Source organism: Sceloporus occidentalis, unplaced genomic scaffold (genome assembly GCF_023333645.1).
Source record: "Sceloporus occidentalis isolate IW3139 unplaced genomic scaffold, rSceOcc1.0.p SCAF_67, whole genome shotgun sequence".
Classification (NCBI taxonomy): domain Eukaryota; kingdom Metazoa; phylum Chordata; class Lepidosauria; order Squamata; family Phrynosomatidae; genus Sceloporus; species Sceloporus occidentalis.
The window spans coordinates 4,451,213-4,472,159 of NW_028317047.1; the positions used below are offsets into that span (position 1 = coordinate 4,451,213).

General features: G+C 38.4%; 1 protein-coding gene across 1 annotated transcript in view; it reads right to left on the reverse strand.

Annotated features, from left to right (window-relative positions):
• Positions 1 to 3,273: 3,273 nt before the first annotated feature.
• The window catches only part of LOC149286668 (BMP-binding endothelial regulator protein-like), a 121,403-nt gene continuing 103,729 nt past the window's right edge, over positions 3,274 to 20,947 (reverse strand). The window contains exons 14-15 of the mRNA XM_089493848.1: positions 11,998 to 12,128; positions 3,274 to 3,455 (exon numbers count right to left, since the gene is read on the reverse strand). Coding sequence (XP_089349974.1) covers positions 3,274 to 3,455; positions 11,998 to 12,128 — 313 coding nt within the window. The remainder of the gene's footprint in view (positions 3,456 to 11,997; positions 12,129 to 20,947) is intronic.

The window sequence follows — 20,947 nt, forward strand, 5'->3', positions numbered from 1 at the left end:
AGTGCGAAGTGGGATGTTTATGAGGAGCATGCCTATAATTATCATTCCGTGAGTACATATATATGTCTGAAGCGGAATACTTATCCCAACTATATTACACTATTGGTTGTGTGTTTTCTCTTTTACTTTTAAGATATTCATCTCAAGAATTTATGTAAAGAACTAGCTGACATACAGGTTCTGAATAATTCATTATTCACTCTATTTGATTTAACACAGATATACACCGAGTGCACTTTAGTCTTTTGTATTTGTTACATCTACTCATATTCAATAAAAATATACTCAGGGGATGTTGTAGTTTAAAAATGTATTTGAATAAACTTCATGCATTTTGGTAGTTTTATAAAATAAAATATTATGAGAATATGTAATTATTTTATATATGTACTTAAGGCTTCATATCTTGTCCCATGACGCTCCCATGAAAAGCTGAACTTCTGCCCAAAAAAATATACCGTATTGGCTCGATTATAGGCCGCACCCGAGTATAGGCCACACCCTAAAAGTTAGGTGCTTTTTAAAATAAAATTTAATTCTAAGTGTAATATATATATATATGCTGCCACTCTGCCCTCCCCCGAGATATGCTGCCACTCTGCCCTCCCCCGAGATATGCTGCCACTCTGTGTCCCCCCCCGAGATATACTGCCACTCTGTGTCCCCCCCCGAGATATGCTGCCACTCTGTGTCCCCCCCGAGATATGCTGTCACTGTGTCCCCCGAGATATGCTGCCACTCTGTTCCCCCCGAGATATGCTGCCACTCTGCCCCCAAGATGTGCCCCCCCTCCCCTAGACTTACCAGCGCAGACTCCTGTGTGTCTTGCAAGGCCGGCAGGGGACTACACAATACGCGTCTCTGTCTCTCATAGTGGAAGTTTACCTATGGTGAAAATTAAAGGCCTCTCTCATCTTTTTAAGTGGGAGAACTTGCACAATTGGTGGCTGACTAAATACTTTTTTGCCCAACTGTATAGTACTCCTGAAGCAATTAAAATGTTTTAAAAACAGAAATACAAAAGCTTATAGGTAAATATAAAAGTTTGTAAAAATGCATGTAATGCATTTGGAAAAAAAATTCTACAAGCAACAACAAATTGTTTCCTCAAAATAATTTCTCATCCTAACAATTTTTGTTCAAGATTGATTTAGTTGAAAATAAATAAATGGTTCTTGTAATATTCAAGCAGTTAACATCATACTGAGTCTTTCTCAGCTTTGAACAAAATAATTACATTTTATGTTACTAAAAAATCATGTCAAAATGAAATATGAAAATAATTCACCAATGCAAAATCGTTTGTATTCATGATCTAGTTACAAACTTCATAACAACTAATTCTGTTTGAGGAAATGTTTTGGTGCAGTAGTAATCTACTTTTAATGGCTGACATTGAATTTAAGTATGTTTATTTTAAGATGATTGGTATTTCTTAAGAGGTTTAGTATATTTTAAGCACTAGCTGTGCTGTGTGTAAGGACAAAGTGGAATACATTGTGTAGTATTTTCTGCATATTGAAAACATAAAATATGTATAATTCTTCTCACTTATGCATAAGCAGGTGGACATGCTTATACAGTATCTCACAAGTGAGTACACCCCTCATGTGACAACACTGAAAAAAATGACACTATGCTACAATGTAAAGTAGTGAGTGTACAGCCTGTATAACAGTGTAAATTTGCTGTCCCCTCAAAATAACTCAACACACACAGCCATTAATGTCTAAACCTTGGCAACAAAAGTGAGTGCACCCCTAAGTGGAAATGTCCAAATTAGCCGTTTTCCCTCAAGGGTGTCATGTGACTCATTAGTGTTACAAGGTCTCAGGTGTGAATGGGGAGCAGGTGTGTTAAATTTGGTGTTATCGCTCTCACACTCTCTCATACTGGTCACTGGAAGTTCAACATGGCACCTCATGGCAAAGATCTCTCTGAGGATCTGAAAAAAAAGAATTGTTGCTCTACATAAAGGTGGCCTAGGCTATAAGAAGATTGCCAAGACCCTGAAACTGAGCTGCAGCACAATGGGCAAGACCATACAGCGTTTTCACAGGAAACAGGTTTCAAAATCTACTAGTGTAGGGTATTTTCTCAAGTTATTGAGTAAATGAGAATCACATGCATACATCACACAAACCATATAAATAATAACAACTTAACCTATCTGCTCTTAGGAAAAGCAGGAACAGGTTGTGGTAGTTATATTAAGAGTTGTGTGTTCATTAACAATTGTAAGTGTTACTGGGGTGAACCAAGTGTTTATTCAAATTAAATGTGTAAATTAAGTGATGTGTAATGCTCCTGCAAACTAAATGCTGTTGGAATGATTTGTTATTTGCATAGTTATGCCCTTAAGTCAAAGATAACCAAACGTTACTTATGAAGTATATATTTAATGCAGAGACTGCTGGCAATTTATCTTCCTCCTAGGCTGCAAGTGTTGGCAATATGCAATAATAAATGCTTAATCTAGTATGTCACTTTATTGCCAAATTTGACCTCAAATTGTGACTTTGTTTTGATTAACAATTGAATTGCATAGTTTATAACTCTTTCAACATCTAATGCCTCTTTGGTCAAATTCTTACTAACTTGAGGATTATCCAAGTCTAAGTACTCTCAAACACTCTGTCATATCATGATCCAATAAATCGGAAGATACTATCCATAATTACTTAAGGTTCACTGAATTATGTCAGCAATCACCATCCGATGTGACGGAACTATGTATTTTTCCCACTGTATGTAAAGAATGTCTGAGGAAACTATTCCTATTCCAAACAGCTTGTTTCCTGTTGAATTGTAAACTCTTATTGTGCATTTGAAAGAATTCACTTTGGCAACATTAGTGCCACAGAGGATCTTCAATAAACAAAAAATATATAAAAATAAATTTTAGGCTTAAGCTATGGCCAGACTATCAAATATACTTTCTTTAACCAACCGTGTTAAATTAAAAACATGTTTTATTATACAATTGTTCAAATAGCTTAAAATGATAGAATCCTAAAAAATAATACATAAAACATTATAGCAAAAAATATACATATAATAATTTGTCTTTCTTTTGCTTATATAAATGATGCATAATTTGTATTTATATTTATACATATACCATATTTATAATAATCAGTTGTGTCCATGAGTGAGAATGTGCCAACATGAAATAATAACTTTACATGTCCTGTGTTCACACAGTTGAGTCCTTCATTGGCTGGGAGTGTTTAGAAAAAACAAAAATCAGGTGTAAAAGTCAGAAGGCTTGTGTCACCGCTGTGGACAGAGGGCTGGTTTGATGCATTTTCCCTGATGAAGTACTAAATTGGCAGGGCAGTGACAGCCAGCCACACAGGGTCTGCTGCAGGGACCAATTTCATTCCAATTTTCACATGTCTTGAGGCATCCGGGTCCACAGGTATCATATACAGCTCCATGTTTGCACTGGGTTGCTGCAAGAAAGCATTGCACCAATATTAGTAGATAACAGACAAATGTATGCCCACATTCAGTTAAAAGATGAGAGTTGGTACCGTGTTAATCACATTCAGTTAAAATTAGAAAACAAAGCATAAATAACGGATTAGTATGAATCAATATACCTGATTAGAGGATGACCCTAATTATAAGACGAACCCTCAAAATTTGAATATACTAAATATTAATTTACATGTAATTATTTCATATTTAATAAAAACTATGATTGAGAAAAATGCATTTTTTTTGTTTTTATTTCCATTTGCCAACCTGCCACACAGCTTGCTATTCTGTCCCCCAGATATGCTGTATACCCTCCTATATGCCACTCTGCCCCCAATATGCCTTATACCCCCTATATGCCACTCTGCTTCCCTGATATGCCCCCCTGCCCCCCAGATATGCCTTATTCCCCCTTAATGTTGTATGTTTGGCGGTAGTGTCCTAAAGTAACAGCCCTTTAGGTTCAGATTTAAAAACTTGTAAAAGTTATAACAACTCATCACTCCCTCACCGGAAACTGCCCTTTTAGATTTCCTACCTGACCATATACACCATTCAATGAGTGAAATTTCCACCAAGTAAGTAATAGCAGAAAACTAAAAATCTCATAAGAATATACAAATACGGGAAGTGATAGATGCTCTCCATAAAATTCGGATATTCCTTTTTGTTAAGGGCTCAGATTTGGAGGAACCTGGTTAAAGCTCGAGTAAGTCCTGTCTACTACTAAACAGTACAATGAAAAAAAAAATTCCTGTTCAATTTCTGCATACGAATCACTTTCATGGAACATTTTCTGGAGTTATAGTATATGTAGTTTATGTGCCAACCTGTCAAAGACATGCACAGTGCTGTGAAAACGTATTTTCCCCCTTCCTCAGTTTCTTCTATTTTGCATATTTGTTACACTTAAAGATCATCAAACTAATTTTAATATTAGAGCAAAATTCCTTCAAGAGTGCATTGACAATTCATCCAGGAGGCCACAAAAGAACTCAGATAAACAAGCCTTAGCTGCCTCAGTTAAAAGTCAGTGTTCAAAGTTCTACAATAAGAAAGAGACTGTACAAAAATGGCATCCATGGCAGAGTTGCAAATGCGAAAACCACTGCTGACCAAAAGGAACAAAGGCTCGTCTCATATTTGCCAAAAACATCTTGATGAGCCCCAAGACTTGTTGGATAATATTATGTAGAATGATGATTGAAAAGTGATTTTTTTTTTTAAAGAAATGGGTTGTGTTACATCTGACATAAAGCTAACACAGCATTCCAGAATAAGAACCTCATGTCAACAGTCAAACACAGTGGTGGTAGTGTGATGGTCTAGGGCTGTTTTAGGATCTGAGTAACTTGCCAGAATTGATGAAACCATGAATTCTGCTCTCTATCAGAAAATCCAGGTCAGTTTGTGACCTAAAGCTCAAGCCCAGTTGGGTTATGCAGCAGGTCAATGAGCCAAAACACTCAAGCAAGTCCACCTCTTAATGGCCTAGTCAAAGTTTTATAATGCAGTTCATGCTCAAAAACCCTCCTATGTGGCTGAATAAAAACAATTTTGTCAAGAAGAGTGGACCAAAATTCCTCCTCAGGGATGTGGAGATTCATTGGCCGTTATCACAACCAAGGGTGGCACAACCAGTTATTAGGTTTAGGTGGGCAATTACTTTTTAACATGGGTGATATAGGTTTTGATTAATTCTTTACCTTTAATAAATGAAATGATTATTTTAAAAGCTGCATTTTGTTTACTCATGTTGCCTTTGTCTTATATTAAAATTAGTTTGATGGTCAGAAACACTTAAATGTAAAAAATAAGCAAAAATAAATAAATAGGAAGTCGTATTGTCGTATTGTAAGTAATATTGACAGAAAATCTGTGGGTGCCAAATAGCCATGGTATCCATGCTCCAGTAAACAACTGTATCACCAGCCACAGGTTCTTATCATTAAGATTACCTGACATAAGCAACATGTATTTATACGTGTTTTTTTTAGCCTAAAGGGATAATCGCCGTATAATTCTAGTCAAATTGTCTAAAGAACATAAGGGTAAAACGCCTGTAAAATTGCCTCTAAGGAGTGACACTGGTTAACAATCAATTATATTCAACAGCGTATTTTACTTTGATGGTAAGGGCATGTTTTCCTGTTAATTTAGCTTTCAAAAGCCATTACAGCTGATACAGAGATATTTTATCTTGGCCAACAAGTGGGATGAACATGTGTTGGCAAAAATCCCAGCTAAAACCTGTTTCAATTCTGTCTGTTGGGATAATGCTTTTCCAGGTAACGATGAAATGTAATGTTTTTTGAAACAACATGCATCTATTTCAACATTTTATGAAGGTTTTATTAAACCATTACTTTTTTCGTAAACCAGCATCTTGTAAAGAGTAAATTGTTATTATGATGTCTTGCCAAAGATCACAGGAGCTCCAATGAAACATTGAGAACAGCCGAATACGTTGCAAAAGGTTAATATTTACAATGATACAAGCAAATTAAAACAATCTCAGGTTTGATCTGTTTAGGTTAGGGGCTACAATGATATAAATTAATTGTTTTCATTATATAAGGCTTCCTATTGATTTATAGTTTTTACACATGATGTTATCGATCATCACACTGTGAACCAATTTTGTGTCCTAGCTATAATGTAGCACAGTATTACTAAATAAAAAAACCATAAAATAAAAATTCTGATATTTTTGGCAAATAATAAAATGTTGCCTTAATTATAGTCCACATAGGAAATTGTGCATGTGCAGTTGGCAGACGGTACACAAAATAATTAACTGGTCTGGACAGCCAGCACTCAGGGCATATGTACAGTTGCTGACAGCGACTTGACCAAATCAGGACTGCTGGCAGCAATTGGCTAGGTGGCTGGCTGGTTGTCAGCAGTGTTCTATTTACCTTCAAAAGTGCCAAGGCCTAACCTAGGGCAGTACATCCTACCAACACCTATGCGCTGCTGTCCTTTTAACTTGGCTTCGGGATATGATGTCACATCCTCGGCATGGAGCGGAAGGAAACTATGGAGGACTATGCTGATTTGGCACAGCCCTCCATGGTTTTAATGATCTCAGGTGAACAGGGCCCCTGTTAAGTGACAGAGGGGCTGCCTCACCCTAGACCTAGGCTTAATCAGCCAAGGCCAGAATATGCCACTGGCTGTGAACATGCAGGCATGCAAATTACAGCACAGAAGTTCCACTGTCTTGCAATTTAAGTAGCTAGGGGATAGGGAGAGAGAGAGCTAATGCATGATGGGGAGTCTGATTAACTTGCATAGAAAAAAAGAGGAGAGACAGCAAGTCCCCTTCAGCATACCAAGACATTTTGGACAATGCAATGCTTCCAACTTTGTGGGAACCATTTTGAGGAAGCCATTTTCTATTCCAGCATGACTGCGTCCCAGTGTTGGATGAGTTTGGTGTGGATGAACTTGACTGGCATTGCACTGTGCCCTGACCTCAACCCCATCGAACACCATCGGGATTAACTGCAACGGAGATTGTGAGTCAGGCCTTCTCAATTAACATCAGTGCCTGACCTCACAAATGCTGAGTCAGGGGTTCTCAACTAACATCAGTGCCTGACCTCACAAATGCTGTAGTAGATGACTGGGCCAGAATCTTGTGGAATTCCTTGTGGAAGCTGTTATAGCTTCAAAGGGGGACCAGCTACAACTGTCCAAAACTGACTTTTTGTCATATCGTGTGTGTTTCTGTGTGGATATATATATGGATATATATATATATATATATACACACACACACACACACACACACACACACACAGGAATTCAGGAACAGCATACAATGAACATCACAACCAAGTAGCTGGCATTGTGTAAAGGAACATCTGCACAGAGTATGGGCTAAACCCTGCCAAGTCCAAATGGGAGATTCCACAGAAGGTGGTGGAGAATAGCAGGGCTAAGATCTTGTGGGACTTCCAGATCCAGACAGACAAGCAGGTACTGGCCAATCTGACATTGTAGTGGTAGACAAGGACAAAAAAACAGCTGTGGTGATAGATGTAGAAGTGCTACGTGAAAACCACATCAGGAAAAAGGAGTATGAGAAGCTGAAGTACCAGGGCCTGAAAGATGAACTAGAAAAGGTGTGGAGAGTGAAGGCCAAAGTCGTCCCAGTGATCATAGGATCATTTAGATCTGTCGAATCAGAGTGCAGTGATAGGAGCAGCTCTCAACCCTCAAACTCTCAGGCCTCTGGTAGAGGCCCAGCAGTTGAGGATGATACATACCACCCATAGGGGTGAGAAGGAAATATATATATATATATATATCTTACCCAAATAAACTGTACCTGCCAATCTATGCAATGTGATGTATGTGTTTGTATGCATATACAGTATCTCACGAAAGTGAGTACACCCCTCACATTTTTGTAAATATTTTATTATATGACACTCTGCTAGAATATAATAATCATGTTGGAATACTGCCCTGAGGCCCAGTCTCCGAAGGGAGGGGGATCATGCTCTGCTTCAGTATGTCACAGTACATGTTGCCATTCATGGTTCCCTTGTCTTTGTACTCCTTTTTTTCAGATCCTCAGAGAGTTCTTTGCCATGAGGTGCCATGTTGAACCATGTGTGAGAGCGATAACACCAAATTTAACACACCTGCTCCCCATTCACACCTTGGAATACTAACGAGTCACATGGCTAATTGGGCCCAATTTGGGCATTTCCACTTATGGGTGTTCTCACTTTTGTTGCCAAGGTTTAGACATTAATGGCTATGTGTTGAATTATTTTGAGGGGAGAGCAAATTTACACTATTATACAGGCTATACACTCACTACTTTTCATTGTAGCAAAGTGTCATAAAAAGATAATAAAATATTTACAAAAATTTGAGGGATGTACTCACTTTTGTGAGATACTGTATATATATATATATATATATATATATATATATATATATATATATGTATGTCTGTATGCAGGTAAGTGAGGGTAAGTATATGCTTGTGTATGTTATGTTTCATTTTGGAAGGTGAAAACAGTGCACTACAGCAAAGGCAGGCACAAACATGCAATTTTGGCACTTTGAGGTCTGAATGTTTCCCATCATTGCTCTAAACGCAACCAAACAATATTGAAGATGGGTTATTATTGTTAGCAATTCTAAAACAAAAAGACAGGTCATAAGATCATTAGATGCTAAAACTGCAGGCTATAAATAACATTTTGGGATGCACTTAATTAGGACTGAGTGCACACTGTTCTCAGTCTTTAAGAACATTGCTTGCAGTTAGAATAATGTGCTCTTTTACAATTGTAATTGTTTTACTGTAGGGTAAGGACATGCAATGCCAGAGATTGCTAGCATACACACCAGAGATTGCTAGCATACACGATGCCTAATGACTAAGGCTTTAAAAGGTTTCAAAATCCAGAGTGCAGAAAACATGCTAATTTCTATTTGTTTAAATTAATACCAGGATTTCGCCATTCATAGGCTGTATTGTGCCAACATGAATAACATCTGTTAAAACTGTTTGGAAACTTGAATGGGAAATATAAAGAAAATCTTGAATCCATCATTGCTAAGCTTTACCCACTTGTGGCTTTTTGGTTTCTTTTTCCTTTTTTATGCCTTAATGAGAATCCTTCATGCTGCTGTGTTTCAGCTGTCAGATCATAGTCGGATGTGGTGGAAAGGAAATAGAGGTCTGAAGACAGATGTTCTTAGCCATGTTATTTGTGATCAGACAGATGTGAAAGTAAGTATGTAGCCCCTTTTTAAGGACAGATGAAAAGCGCCACTGGCAAACTTAAATGTAAGCAGTTATTCAATTCAACTAAAATTAACACCTACTAGTGATGAATAAATTCCATGGCAAAGCCAAGTAAAACAAATCATAAAACGTCTCTAAAAATTTTACCATGAGTCTCGGGTGACCAAGTCAGATCTCCAAAATCTTTCCCAAGTCATACAAAAGTATGAATAAGTATATTTAGTTTTAATTGCATTTTGTTTCTGTCCCTGGTGAACTAGACAGTCTTAAACAGGATATAACTGTTAAAGAGTGTTTGATTTCACGGTAGGTCTGCACTCCAAATATTCAAACATAAAGATAAGCAAGCGTCAACACAGGGTGGAATGAAATGTCATAAGGGAAAGTGGTCTACTAAGATAAAGCCAGTAGCTCTGTGCAGGGCCGGCCCAAGGCAAAATGCCGCCTGGGGCGAATTTTAAAATGCCGCCCCCCCCCCTTATCTACCCTTCCTCCCCCCCCCGTCCCTGCCACCCCCCCCCCCCATTATCTACCCTTCCTCCCCCCCCCCCCTTGTACTTACCTTTCAGCAGTCCTGCGGCGAGTCTCCCTGTTCGGTCCCGGTGCCTGCTTGTAATACTGAGCGCCGGAAATGAGGTAATCTTCCGGCACTCAGCATTACAAGCCAGCACAGAGACCGAACAGGGAGACTCGCCGCAGAGGAGAGAGAGAGAGGGGCGCCCCTTCAAAAGTGCCGCCTGGAGCGGTTGGCACACTCAGCTCCATTGTCGGGCCGGCCCTGGCTCTGTGTATTGATTTGCACTGATCTTATTTCTCCTGATGAGAGTGACAACATTTTGAGAACCTAACTAGAAGGATTAGGAAAACAACACATCCTCCAGGAACACGTAGCATCAGTACTGCCAAAATCACACTGTTATAAGATAAAGAGTAATCTTTTGTACCCTTTCAGAATTTTAGGGGTCCAACACTACTGATATCCTCATTTATCCATAGAGAGGGCAGAGTGACATCTGTTCTCTCACCATGATTGAGCATCCTTTCCTTTTCCTTTCAAAATAACATTAAATTTTATAGTGTCAAAAATGACCAGTCCTGTAGATAAAAACTAGCTAGTTTTGACTGCCCACGCAATCCATTCAACGAATGATGGACAGTTTTAATAGGAATTGACAAAGTACCACTTGTCATTGCAGCTAATTTTGGTAACAATAAGAAACTACTCAAACTCAACTACGGTCAATAATTAAATTACATTTAATGTGACCAAAATACATTTTGGTTAAGTGGTGCACTTCATAATGTGAAATTTGTTACCTTTTAAAGGTAATCTTGCTTTAATCTGTTAACATTTTGTGAAATGTGATATCATGTGACTGGATAAACTATGCTTTAGGAACTGCATCCAACAAAGATAGTCTTAATAACCATTGGCATTCATGTACCTTCATTTATTTAACTAGTAATTTAAAGAAATACATTTTCATGGCAAACATTTATTCTGAACAGCTATGCAATGATGTAGTAGTTTGTGAAATCCATAAACACTATTTATCTAGATGCTAAAAATGATCGAGGAGGTGTAATAACAGTTAAGGAAACCTATGATAAGAATTCATTTAAGAGTCAGATATTTCTGCCTGCAAAATCACACTGTGCAATTGTGTATATTAATACTGCCTGTAGGATTTGTTCATTTTGAAATATTTATTTTAGTATTTCAGAGCTGCATATTGTGAAATCCATAGTTCAGGAAAATCAACATTAAAAACAGAAATTCTCAGACGGAGAATTATTATCTAATAATTGTATGCATTTATCCTAAGCCTGAGTTTCTTCATACAACTACATAAAAGAACCTTTGCCCCAGTTAACTGTATCTTACTACAAACATTTTTTCCATTGTAGGGGACGGCTCACGCATGGGGCGCCAATGACTGTTTCACACAGGGTTCCAACGTAAAAGCGTGTTTATTTAGATGTTGTAATCACAGAGCACCATGTAAACAAAACAAACTATAAGCCTGTCCGGCTCTAACTAAACAGCAGGATACCTCTCTAGCAGCCTAAGGTCTGACGCAAAGTAACCAGTTTTGTATGGGGTAAAGCTTCATACCTGGTGGGCTGCAGCGCTGGCTGTAGCTGCTCCTTCATTCAGTGTCTCCCTCCCTCTGAAAACCTAACAGCCCTTTCTTTTAAGGCCTCCTCCCCAGTAACGAGCTTAGGAAGCCTCACCTGAGAGCACCTGGGTTTGCTACCAGGCCTGGCTGAGGTAACCAGGTGAGACATATATCCCATCAACCACTCTCCCATACACTTTACCACACCATCTATAACATTTGTGCTTTTTAAGGGGATGTCCCATCAGGGGCATGCTAAGGCATGTCGCCTGCACCAGATTCTGCCATAGAGGTTTTAAAGTTCCCACTATTTTCATGAAGACACAGTATGTCGTAAAGGGGAGAAGAGGTGAATATGCTAATGATTAATATTTGTTGCCTCTGTCATCTGTGTGAGTAATGATGCTAATATTGCTGGCGCAACACAATACCTCTACATTGGTCCTAAACTTGAAGCCCATCTAAAAGCAAATGCTCGGCACGCAAGACCATTTAGTTTGTTTTCATGTTTTCTAAGGAATGAAATGGGTAACTCAAATGCAATGACTCGGTTACTGACTCTTAAAAAAACTGTTTTATCAATATAAAGATTTGCTAATGGAATAACAATCAACATACCTGCACATGTGTGCTCGGGTTTCCATGGAACTTTCACGCCTTCTCTTAGACAGGCTCTGGCATAAGCAATTAAGGATTCACAATAACAGTTTTTATGCACTGGGCATTCACACATATCTGTTACACAGGACCTATAGGAGAGAATAGAAATATATATTGAGAACGTATACTTTTTGCATAATAATTGGCAATAAAAGGTAGCCAAAAGGTTTGAAAAAGCCAGCAGTTTTTAAGCTTTTCATTTAATATAGCTTAGCATTTCACGTATTCCAATGTAACATTAAACTCTATCAATCATCCTACTAATGAAGGATTTTTTACAACTGTAGCCATTAAAGTCAGCTAACTCAGTTTTTAAAAATAAATGCAAGCAAGGAAAACCCCTGTTAAAAATACTGTATATATTTATGATACTACAAAATGTGCATTAATACATCTGGTGCAGAAGAACATATGAAAAAATGGGTATGCAGGTACTAAGGCATATACAGAAATTTTCCAGAGCCATTTTTGGTGGAATAACGAATTTCCACAGCAGACTGATTTTATTACGTTCTATGAATTAGGAATAAACTAGAACATTGTCTTTTTGGGTCCTTCTAAGTACTTTCAACATGAATTTCATCATATACATGTGGACTTAGATAGAAGAAGAGACTTAAACTTTAGGCTTAAGCTTAGGGTTTTAAGAACAAATATGTCATAACCATACCTGGGAACTTCTTCACACCGGCTACCCGGAGCCTTCCCTTGCGGGATGTGGCCAGGACTGCCTACTGATGTCAGTGGGAAATACCCCCTTTTAAAGGGCAAATGGGCGGGGAGCGGGGCGTGTCAAGACCTCGCTCCCGTGACCCAGAGGATTTGGGTGTTGATCAGAGAACCAGTGCTTCACCTGGAGATCTCCGGGTCAAACATGGAGAGTTCCCAAGCATGGTGATAACAAAACATACTATCATAACATTGGTGCCCAACATGGGTGCCATGTTTTGATGGGGCAAAGCCAAAATGCCATGTCTTTCCGGCCACTAATTTTATAGTGTTCTTAAATTTAAACAGTCACCAAATACATGCTAGACATCGCTTAAGAAATAGAAAAACAAAACAAGTTGCGATAATGAAAAGATTTTCTATTGTTTTCTCGATGAGTAGGAACTAACCATAACTTGCTAACCATATGTAAAAAATAGCAACAAAAAGTACATATATTTGTTAATGTATACATAGCAGATATATTTCTGTAAATATATTCTTGATACAAGACGGTATATAATAAATATAATCTTTCTGAAATATTAATGCTGTATCTAATTCAGCTCACATGGCAATATGGCCACATTACGCCACATACCACAGCATGTGTATTTCTTGACACTTCTTACACATTGCAAGTGCGTTTGCTTTGTTTTAAGTTGTCTGGTTTTATTAGCTTGATGCTACAGCTTATATTTTAGCATTAAAAATACACTTTTTAAAGTAATAAATATTTTATTTTTCGATAATCATGACAGTTGTCATTACTAGTCCACTAAATGACATGCTGTTGACAGCACCTTCCAGTAGCCGGTGGCTTATGATTGTACAGAATTAGAACTGTACCACAAAAACAGCTTATTTGGGAGGTATGCTAAAAGTAAAATATGATTCCAAACCAGGCTGTTCAATATTTGTGTATTGTTATAAGTTTAGTGATATAACACAGGGGCTCACTCAGTGTAAGTGGGTCACTGCAGCTGTGCAGCTACCAGCAGCAAACACGTTAAGCCAACCAGATGCTTAGCTGCCAACCAGAGGCTGATCTGCTACCTACCAACCAGAGGCTGAGCTGCCATCCAGAGGGCTGAGCAGCCAAATGCCAACCAGCCAACCATAGGCAGTACTACTCAACTAGGAGTTCCTGCAAAGTCACTCCTTCTCCATTATACCTGCTGACGCAGCATCCAATAATGTCATGAAGACATCTTATTTCTGAAAAAGCAAAAGCTTATTCATCTGAGTGCACTGTGCAGATCGGCACACTAACAGCTCATTCCAGGACAATGTAAGATGCCCGGGACAGTGACTCAAAATGCGGGACTGTGCAATCCAGGCCATGTGGTCACCATACCTCTCTCACTCATTTATATGAACACATATTTATCAAAAATATCAGCAATTATATACTGTCGGACTCAGTAACTGACCAAAAATATTGTTTGCATTTAAACCTACTCTTGTGAAGACAAAGTCAAACAGATGCAAAAGTGAAGATTCATATCACAATTCCATATTATTTTGTTGTTTTATTGTTTTAACAATGTCACACAACAATGCTTACTCTGTTATCTGCTGCTAAACACTTAGAAGATTGTAGTTGATGAGCTTGTGGTCACTGGCTCCCTCTACTGACACATTCTGCAACTTCAACAACAAAATAAACATGTACAATAGCTTTAACCCCTTCAGTCCCAGGGTTTTTTGGCACCTCAAGTGCTGGAGCAATTTTGCCATTTTTGCAGGAAATGTCGGTTCAGCTATTATTCCCCTTTACTGAAAATAGTGTACCCATGTAAACTATGCTTTTTCAAGGACAGGGCTTTCTTTTGATACCATAGTTAGATAATTAGCTGAAAATTTAGGATGAGAAATTTAGTAAAAACTAGCGAAAATTAAAAATTTTAAAACACATTAATTGAATATTTGTAAGCACTGTTTACTAAAGTATAGGATTTAGGGAACAGGTAGATAAGATTAAAAGTGTTGTTAATATTGTATTTTAGCATGTTAAAAAGATAACAAACATAATAAACAACAGATACATATGTCAATAAGTAAAAAAATTACTTGTTTAGAACTTTTGAATAAAAATGGGGTGGAGGGAGTTCAAAACTTCATTCTGTTAGCATTAGATTTTGGAATATAAAATCCCTGAAAAAGGAAGGTTCCATTATTTTAGCAAGTTTTCATTTCCCTTCTTCAGAATAAAAGGAAGAAAAAATAATCACTGTAACATTAGCCCCGTTAAAATGAAAATAGAATAGCAACATTTTTCTTTCCTTTTGGTGAATACATTAAAATAGAAATGAGCTATGGACATCACATGCTGCTAGTAAAAGGCCAGAGTAGCAGAGGTCCATTTAAACTTTGTCCAAGCCCACCCATGGAGCCCTTCATCTTATTCTGCCTGTATAGCTTGCCAACATTTCCCTCTTCCAGACTCCCAGAGAGGATATGAAAATCTTACATTTCATCTTTCAGGACCTTAAGTGGCTATATAGTTAATGAGGGATTGTTCCTCTCTCAGTGGGACTCTCGCTTTACTAGTGGCCCAAATAGACTGCAGGGATCAGCGTGACTATTGGTTGCATGTATGAAGGTTTGATGAGTTCATCAGTGATAAGAACAGTTTCCCTAGAAGGTTATCCCTGCTTTACCTCATAGGTTGCATACCAGAACTTGATTAATATCTCATGCTTCAGTTATTTAATTAATTTATCTCAAGTGTATCATCTACATGAATATTTAATAATAAATATGTTTTACTTAAATAAATCAATAAAATATACCTGGTGATTTTATTACACTCAGCATGTTATACTAATATGGAAAAAACCCATTCCATTGCTATGGTAATAAGACCAATTTCCAGAATCATATTTCATACAGAACAACTTCTAACTGGACCCAGTCTTGTTAATGTGTTGCTCCCGTTGATATATGCCTGTTATTGAATTATCGCTGTTTTTTTAATGTGATGTATTATTGTAACTCTGTGTGCCCATCTCACCTATAACCATTCAATGTACACCCATGAGTCTTCACAGTATATACGTGGACACATTACTACTATTCAAACAGTAGGCACATTTCTGGTTGTTCCCTATGCCATACCTTCCCTAGGGTAAAATCTATTGAGGGGACACTCGCTCATCACATTCAATGTCCTATAAGTAACAGACAACAATAAATTAACTGATTTGTGTCCTGTGTGTTTATCCAGATTTACATTTGCCCTGTGTCCTTTAAAACACTATGTCTTCCCCAATAAACAGTTCTTTTATATCCTGACTGGTGTGTTGTGTCATTACTGGTGGTGAAGGTTCATTTAGGAGACAGCCAGGGATTCCACGGCCAACCTCTTCTTCCCGCTACAACCCTACCGTGTCTAGTGACTAATATCTAGTTATTTCTGAGAGGAAAAAGCAAATTGGCTGTGGTTTACTTTTATACTGACATTTCTGTAGAATAATTATCAGACAAATAGCATAATACATATTGCTTTATTTTTGAAAAATAGGTACAGCCAAGGTACCAACTTGTGACATGGCATACCTGTTGAGTATTACTGGCCCTTAAAGAAGTGAAGGAAGCTACACTATACATGTATCATAAATGGGAACTGTTGCACTAACAATTTTAAGTAAAATTACATTTATTTGTCAAAACTACTTATAGCCTATACTTTTTTTGTTTGATAACCACTGTAATTGTTTTGCAGATATTTAGTTTAGAGAGCTAACCTCGGGGAAGCTAAGAACATCAGCAGCCTGTGGCACGGCCAGCATTATGTAATCAATTTTTCTGTCCTGAAGTTCTCTCTTCCGCTCAATCATCCCACCCTTACAGACTACCTAAACCAGGGGTGTCCAAGTTTTTTCTGCAGTGGGCCACTTCATCAGAATTGTATACGTGCGAGGGCCGCACTCATTTTTCACTGTGAGAAAATATGGCCTTTAATAAAATATGCAGATTAAAATAAAGTAAATGACACAAAACCTTTACTTTTCCTCTCAATGATTTCTGGGCCTAGAAAGTTTTGTGACTACAAATTCAGGATAATTAAAAATGAAATAGTTCTATTTATTCTAGGGATGCAAAATGACCTGGACCAAAAACATTCACAGTTCACTTAGCCTAAACTGAAAATGACCCCCCACCTAAATAATAATAAAAACTCACATTTTTGATAAAAAGTAGGTAACACACCACAATTGGACAAAAAAATTAGCAATATGACTTGGCATGATAGCAGTGTGATTGCTAACAGAAATCACATGTCTATCATACCCAGGTAACCAGTAAATGCTGGTACCTAGGCATGATGGGACTGGGCTTGCTGTGATTGCTGTTAGCAATCACACTCCTATCATGCCAAGTCAGCCAGTACATGCTGGTACAGGGTGGCTGTAAGTGATGTGCAGACCCCATACTGCTGGCAGCATCAATACACAAGGGGGGCAGCTAGCTAGGTTTCAGCATGTACTGGCTGACTTGGCATGATAGGGGTGTGATTGCTAACAGCAATCACAGTCCCATCATGCCTAGGTTCCAGCACTTACACATCCAACCAGTAAATGCTGGAACCTAGGCATGATGGGACTGTGATTGCTGTTAGCAATCACACTCCTATCATGCCAAGTCAGCCAGTACATGCTGCTACAGGGTGGCTGTAAGTGATGTGCAGATCCCATACTGCTGGCAGCATCAATACACAAGGGGGGCAGCTAACTAGGTTTCAGCATGTACTGGCTGACTTGGCATGATAGGGGTGTGATTTCTAACAGCAATCACAGTCCCATCATGCTTAGGTTTCAGCACTTACACATCCAAGCAGTAAACGCTGGAACCTAGGCATGATGGGACTGTGATTGCTGTTAGCAATCACACTCCTATCATGCCAAGTCAGCCAGTAAATGCTGGTACAGGGTGGCTGTGATGTGCAGACCCCATACTGCTGGCAGCATCAATACACAAGGGGGACAGCTAGCCAGGTTTCAGCATGTACTGGCTGACTTGGCATGATAGGAGTGTGATTGCTAACGGCAATCACAGTCCCATAATGCCTAGGTTCCAGCACTTACACATCCATGCTATCACACACACACTCATTCATTCATATACTCATTCATTCACAGATTTATTCCCTCAATCACGCATTCCAGAGGAAGCAGGACTGGAGCAGAGTCATGTGATGTCACGTGAACTCTGCTGGGTTCCGCTTCCTTTATGTCTATGCAGTACAAAAGACCCTCCCACTGGTAAGTAGCAGGGCTCTTGTTGTAGCAGTGCTTCGAGGTGCGGCCCGTGAAAGATCGGTTGCCCTGGCTGCAGACCTAAACCAATCAACAATTCACAACCCTAAATCGTTCTAAGTAACATCCTTTATCCTAATCAATTTAAACTCTTGTTACAGACCACACCAGGATTTGTGTGCTCCCCAGGAGAAATATATGTCATGTCAAGACTAAGAAGGACTTCCAGTCATCTACAGGGTACACCGCAGGAAACATGATGCTTGAATTGCAACTTGATTTATTGTTGCTTATCAAAGAATCGGAACTTGGTGTAATACAACAAGGATACTATACGTTCACACGTGCAAAGAAAAGAATGAACACTCTCCAGCAATGCACACAGAGCAGAAGGATCTGATGAGGTTTCATTGTGTGTATTTTCCTGGGAGTCTTGCGGTGTAATAATAAACCAAGCAATCTGCTCAATGAAAGTTTGGCGTCCGTGGAGCAAACACACGCAGAGATTATCTCAGCGGTATTTTCTTCAAAACTAATAATACAATCTTTGTAATACATTTTATGCATATACTTGACACCGTACATTAATAACACATTCTAGTTTGAAATGATTATAGGTAAATTACAGCTGAAATACAATTATTTCTTTTACATAAAATATATAAAAATGTTCCATAAACATTTATTTTTAGACACCTGGGTGTTATTGTTTGTTAAGTATATTTTTTTCATTTATATTTTACTGCTGTATTTTACTTAAATATACCTTCAAGGCAAGTAACAAAGGGCACAGCCTAAGGGCATTTGTTTAGTACATGGTAGTGAATGTCCTTTTGTACAGAAATGCCTTGTGCTTCTGATTTTCTTAAAAAAAAATAGTTAAAACAGTGTTTTCATTTACAGACAAGATGCTGAAGTATCTTGGTTTTTCTGAACATGAATCCTCATTGATTTAAACAACAATGCTCATTACTATTTAAAGAACAGAGACTCCTATAAGTATATTTGAATGAAAGCTGAATAAAAATCCCATGTACAATGGGAAGCCCTGAATGTTTAAGGTCTCCCATTCTTCTGTCCGCCATTTAACAAATTCTAATCATAGATTTTGATGTTTGTCATCTGCTTAGAAACCTTATATTGCACACAAAGTCCAAAGCCTGCCTAGCTTACCCAAAGCCCACTTATTGGCTTGTGTCCATTCAGCAAAAAACTGAATTTGTGAGGTCAAGCACTGATGTTCCTACACGGGAACTTCTAAACTTCAGAGCCTTCCCTTGCGGAACATGTCCCGCTGCTGTCAGTGGGCGGTCCTGCTAACATCGGGGGCGTTCCTGCTGATACCAGTGGGCGTTCCCACTAAAAAAATTGTGGGAAACACCCCCATTTAAAGAGGAGATGGGCAGAGAGCGGGGCGTGTCAAGATCCAGCTCCCGCGACCAGGAGGATTCGGGTGTTGACCTGGAGAACCGGTGCTTCACCTGGAGATCTCCGGGTCAAACCTGGAGAGTTCCCAGGTATGCTGATGTTGGACAAGAAGGGCTGGCTTGCCATTGGTGTTCCAATAAATCCAGTTAAGGTCAGGGCTCAATGCAGGCCACTTGATTTCCTCCTCATGTATTTATGGACCTTGAGTTGGGCATAAGGCTACAGTCACTAGTACATACTGTGAAAAACAGCCCTGACCATTATCCACCTAACTTTACACTAGGCAATGTGCATTAGGATAAGTATAATTCTCCTGGAATTCACCAAATCCAGATTCGCCCATCAGACACATTTTAACTGCTCCAGAGTCCACGCTTTATACCACTGTAGCTGAAGCATGGCATTGCACATTGTGCTCATATAGTGTATTATAAAATGAATTATGTTATTCTTAAAAGCTTATTTTTTGTTAAGGGTTACTGCTTTGTCTAAGATAAGTATTTGTGAGCAATGACTAAATAGACACGTGTATCCAGATGTGATTATTTATGGTCAACATTGACAGGTGTTTTCTCTCACTTCAAGTGTTTTGCCCCATACCTGCTATGATTTTTTTTATGTAAATGGACTATATATAGCTGTCAGGAATATATAATTTTGTAAATATATTCTAACAGTGATGTACTACTACTACCAACACATTTTATTTTCAACAAGAGGAAGGCAAAACACCTGGAGGTATATCATGTTTCCACTTAACTTTAGAGCTAAAGACACATCCAAATTACATAACGCATGAAATACTTGAGGTCTGTTGTCTTAGCTTAGGCAGAGCTCCTGGAGGACATTGGTCTACAAAAGCACACAAGAAGTTTGGCTGAAATTCTACTTTATACCCTGTGGAAATGTAGAGCTGAAAAGTTTAAATATAAGGTCTTGAAGATATATTAAATCTAAAGTTGTATTTAATTATGCAACATTCAGAAGCCACAAAATACTTTTTTGGTAAATCAGTGATCACTATGTTGGTACACAACTACATTCATGACTTACAAACATATTAAACATGTCATTTAGCAGTCAAACCAGTCTTAGACTTTTTCCCATTATCTCTGGGAATCTGATTAGACTAAAAACATGGGGCCAAAAGGCAGCTGCTTAGCAGGGTCGCCTAATGATTTGTCACCTGATCCATAACTGTATGCGAGAGGGATGGTTCCCTTCAACCGGTAAGTGTGCGTTAGTGAATGGCACTTTTGAGTGCTTGAGTTTTGTTAACTTCACAATAATATTTTACTCCTTTCTGTGTATGTTTGGTCTCACCATGTTTATAACACAAACATCAGCTTTGTCCTATAAGCTTTCTTCGTCCTGTTCCCAAGTTTTGATGTAGGAAGTAACAGAGAGCATTCTTGCTTGGGGTGCCATTTGGACTAAGACCGCCCCTGAATACCCTGAGCTCATATATTGAATCACATTGCCTGATCTTTAGGGACAATGAGCTAAATTAT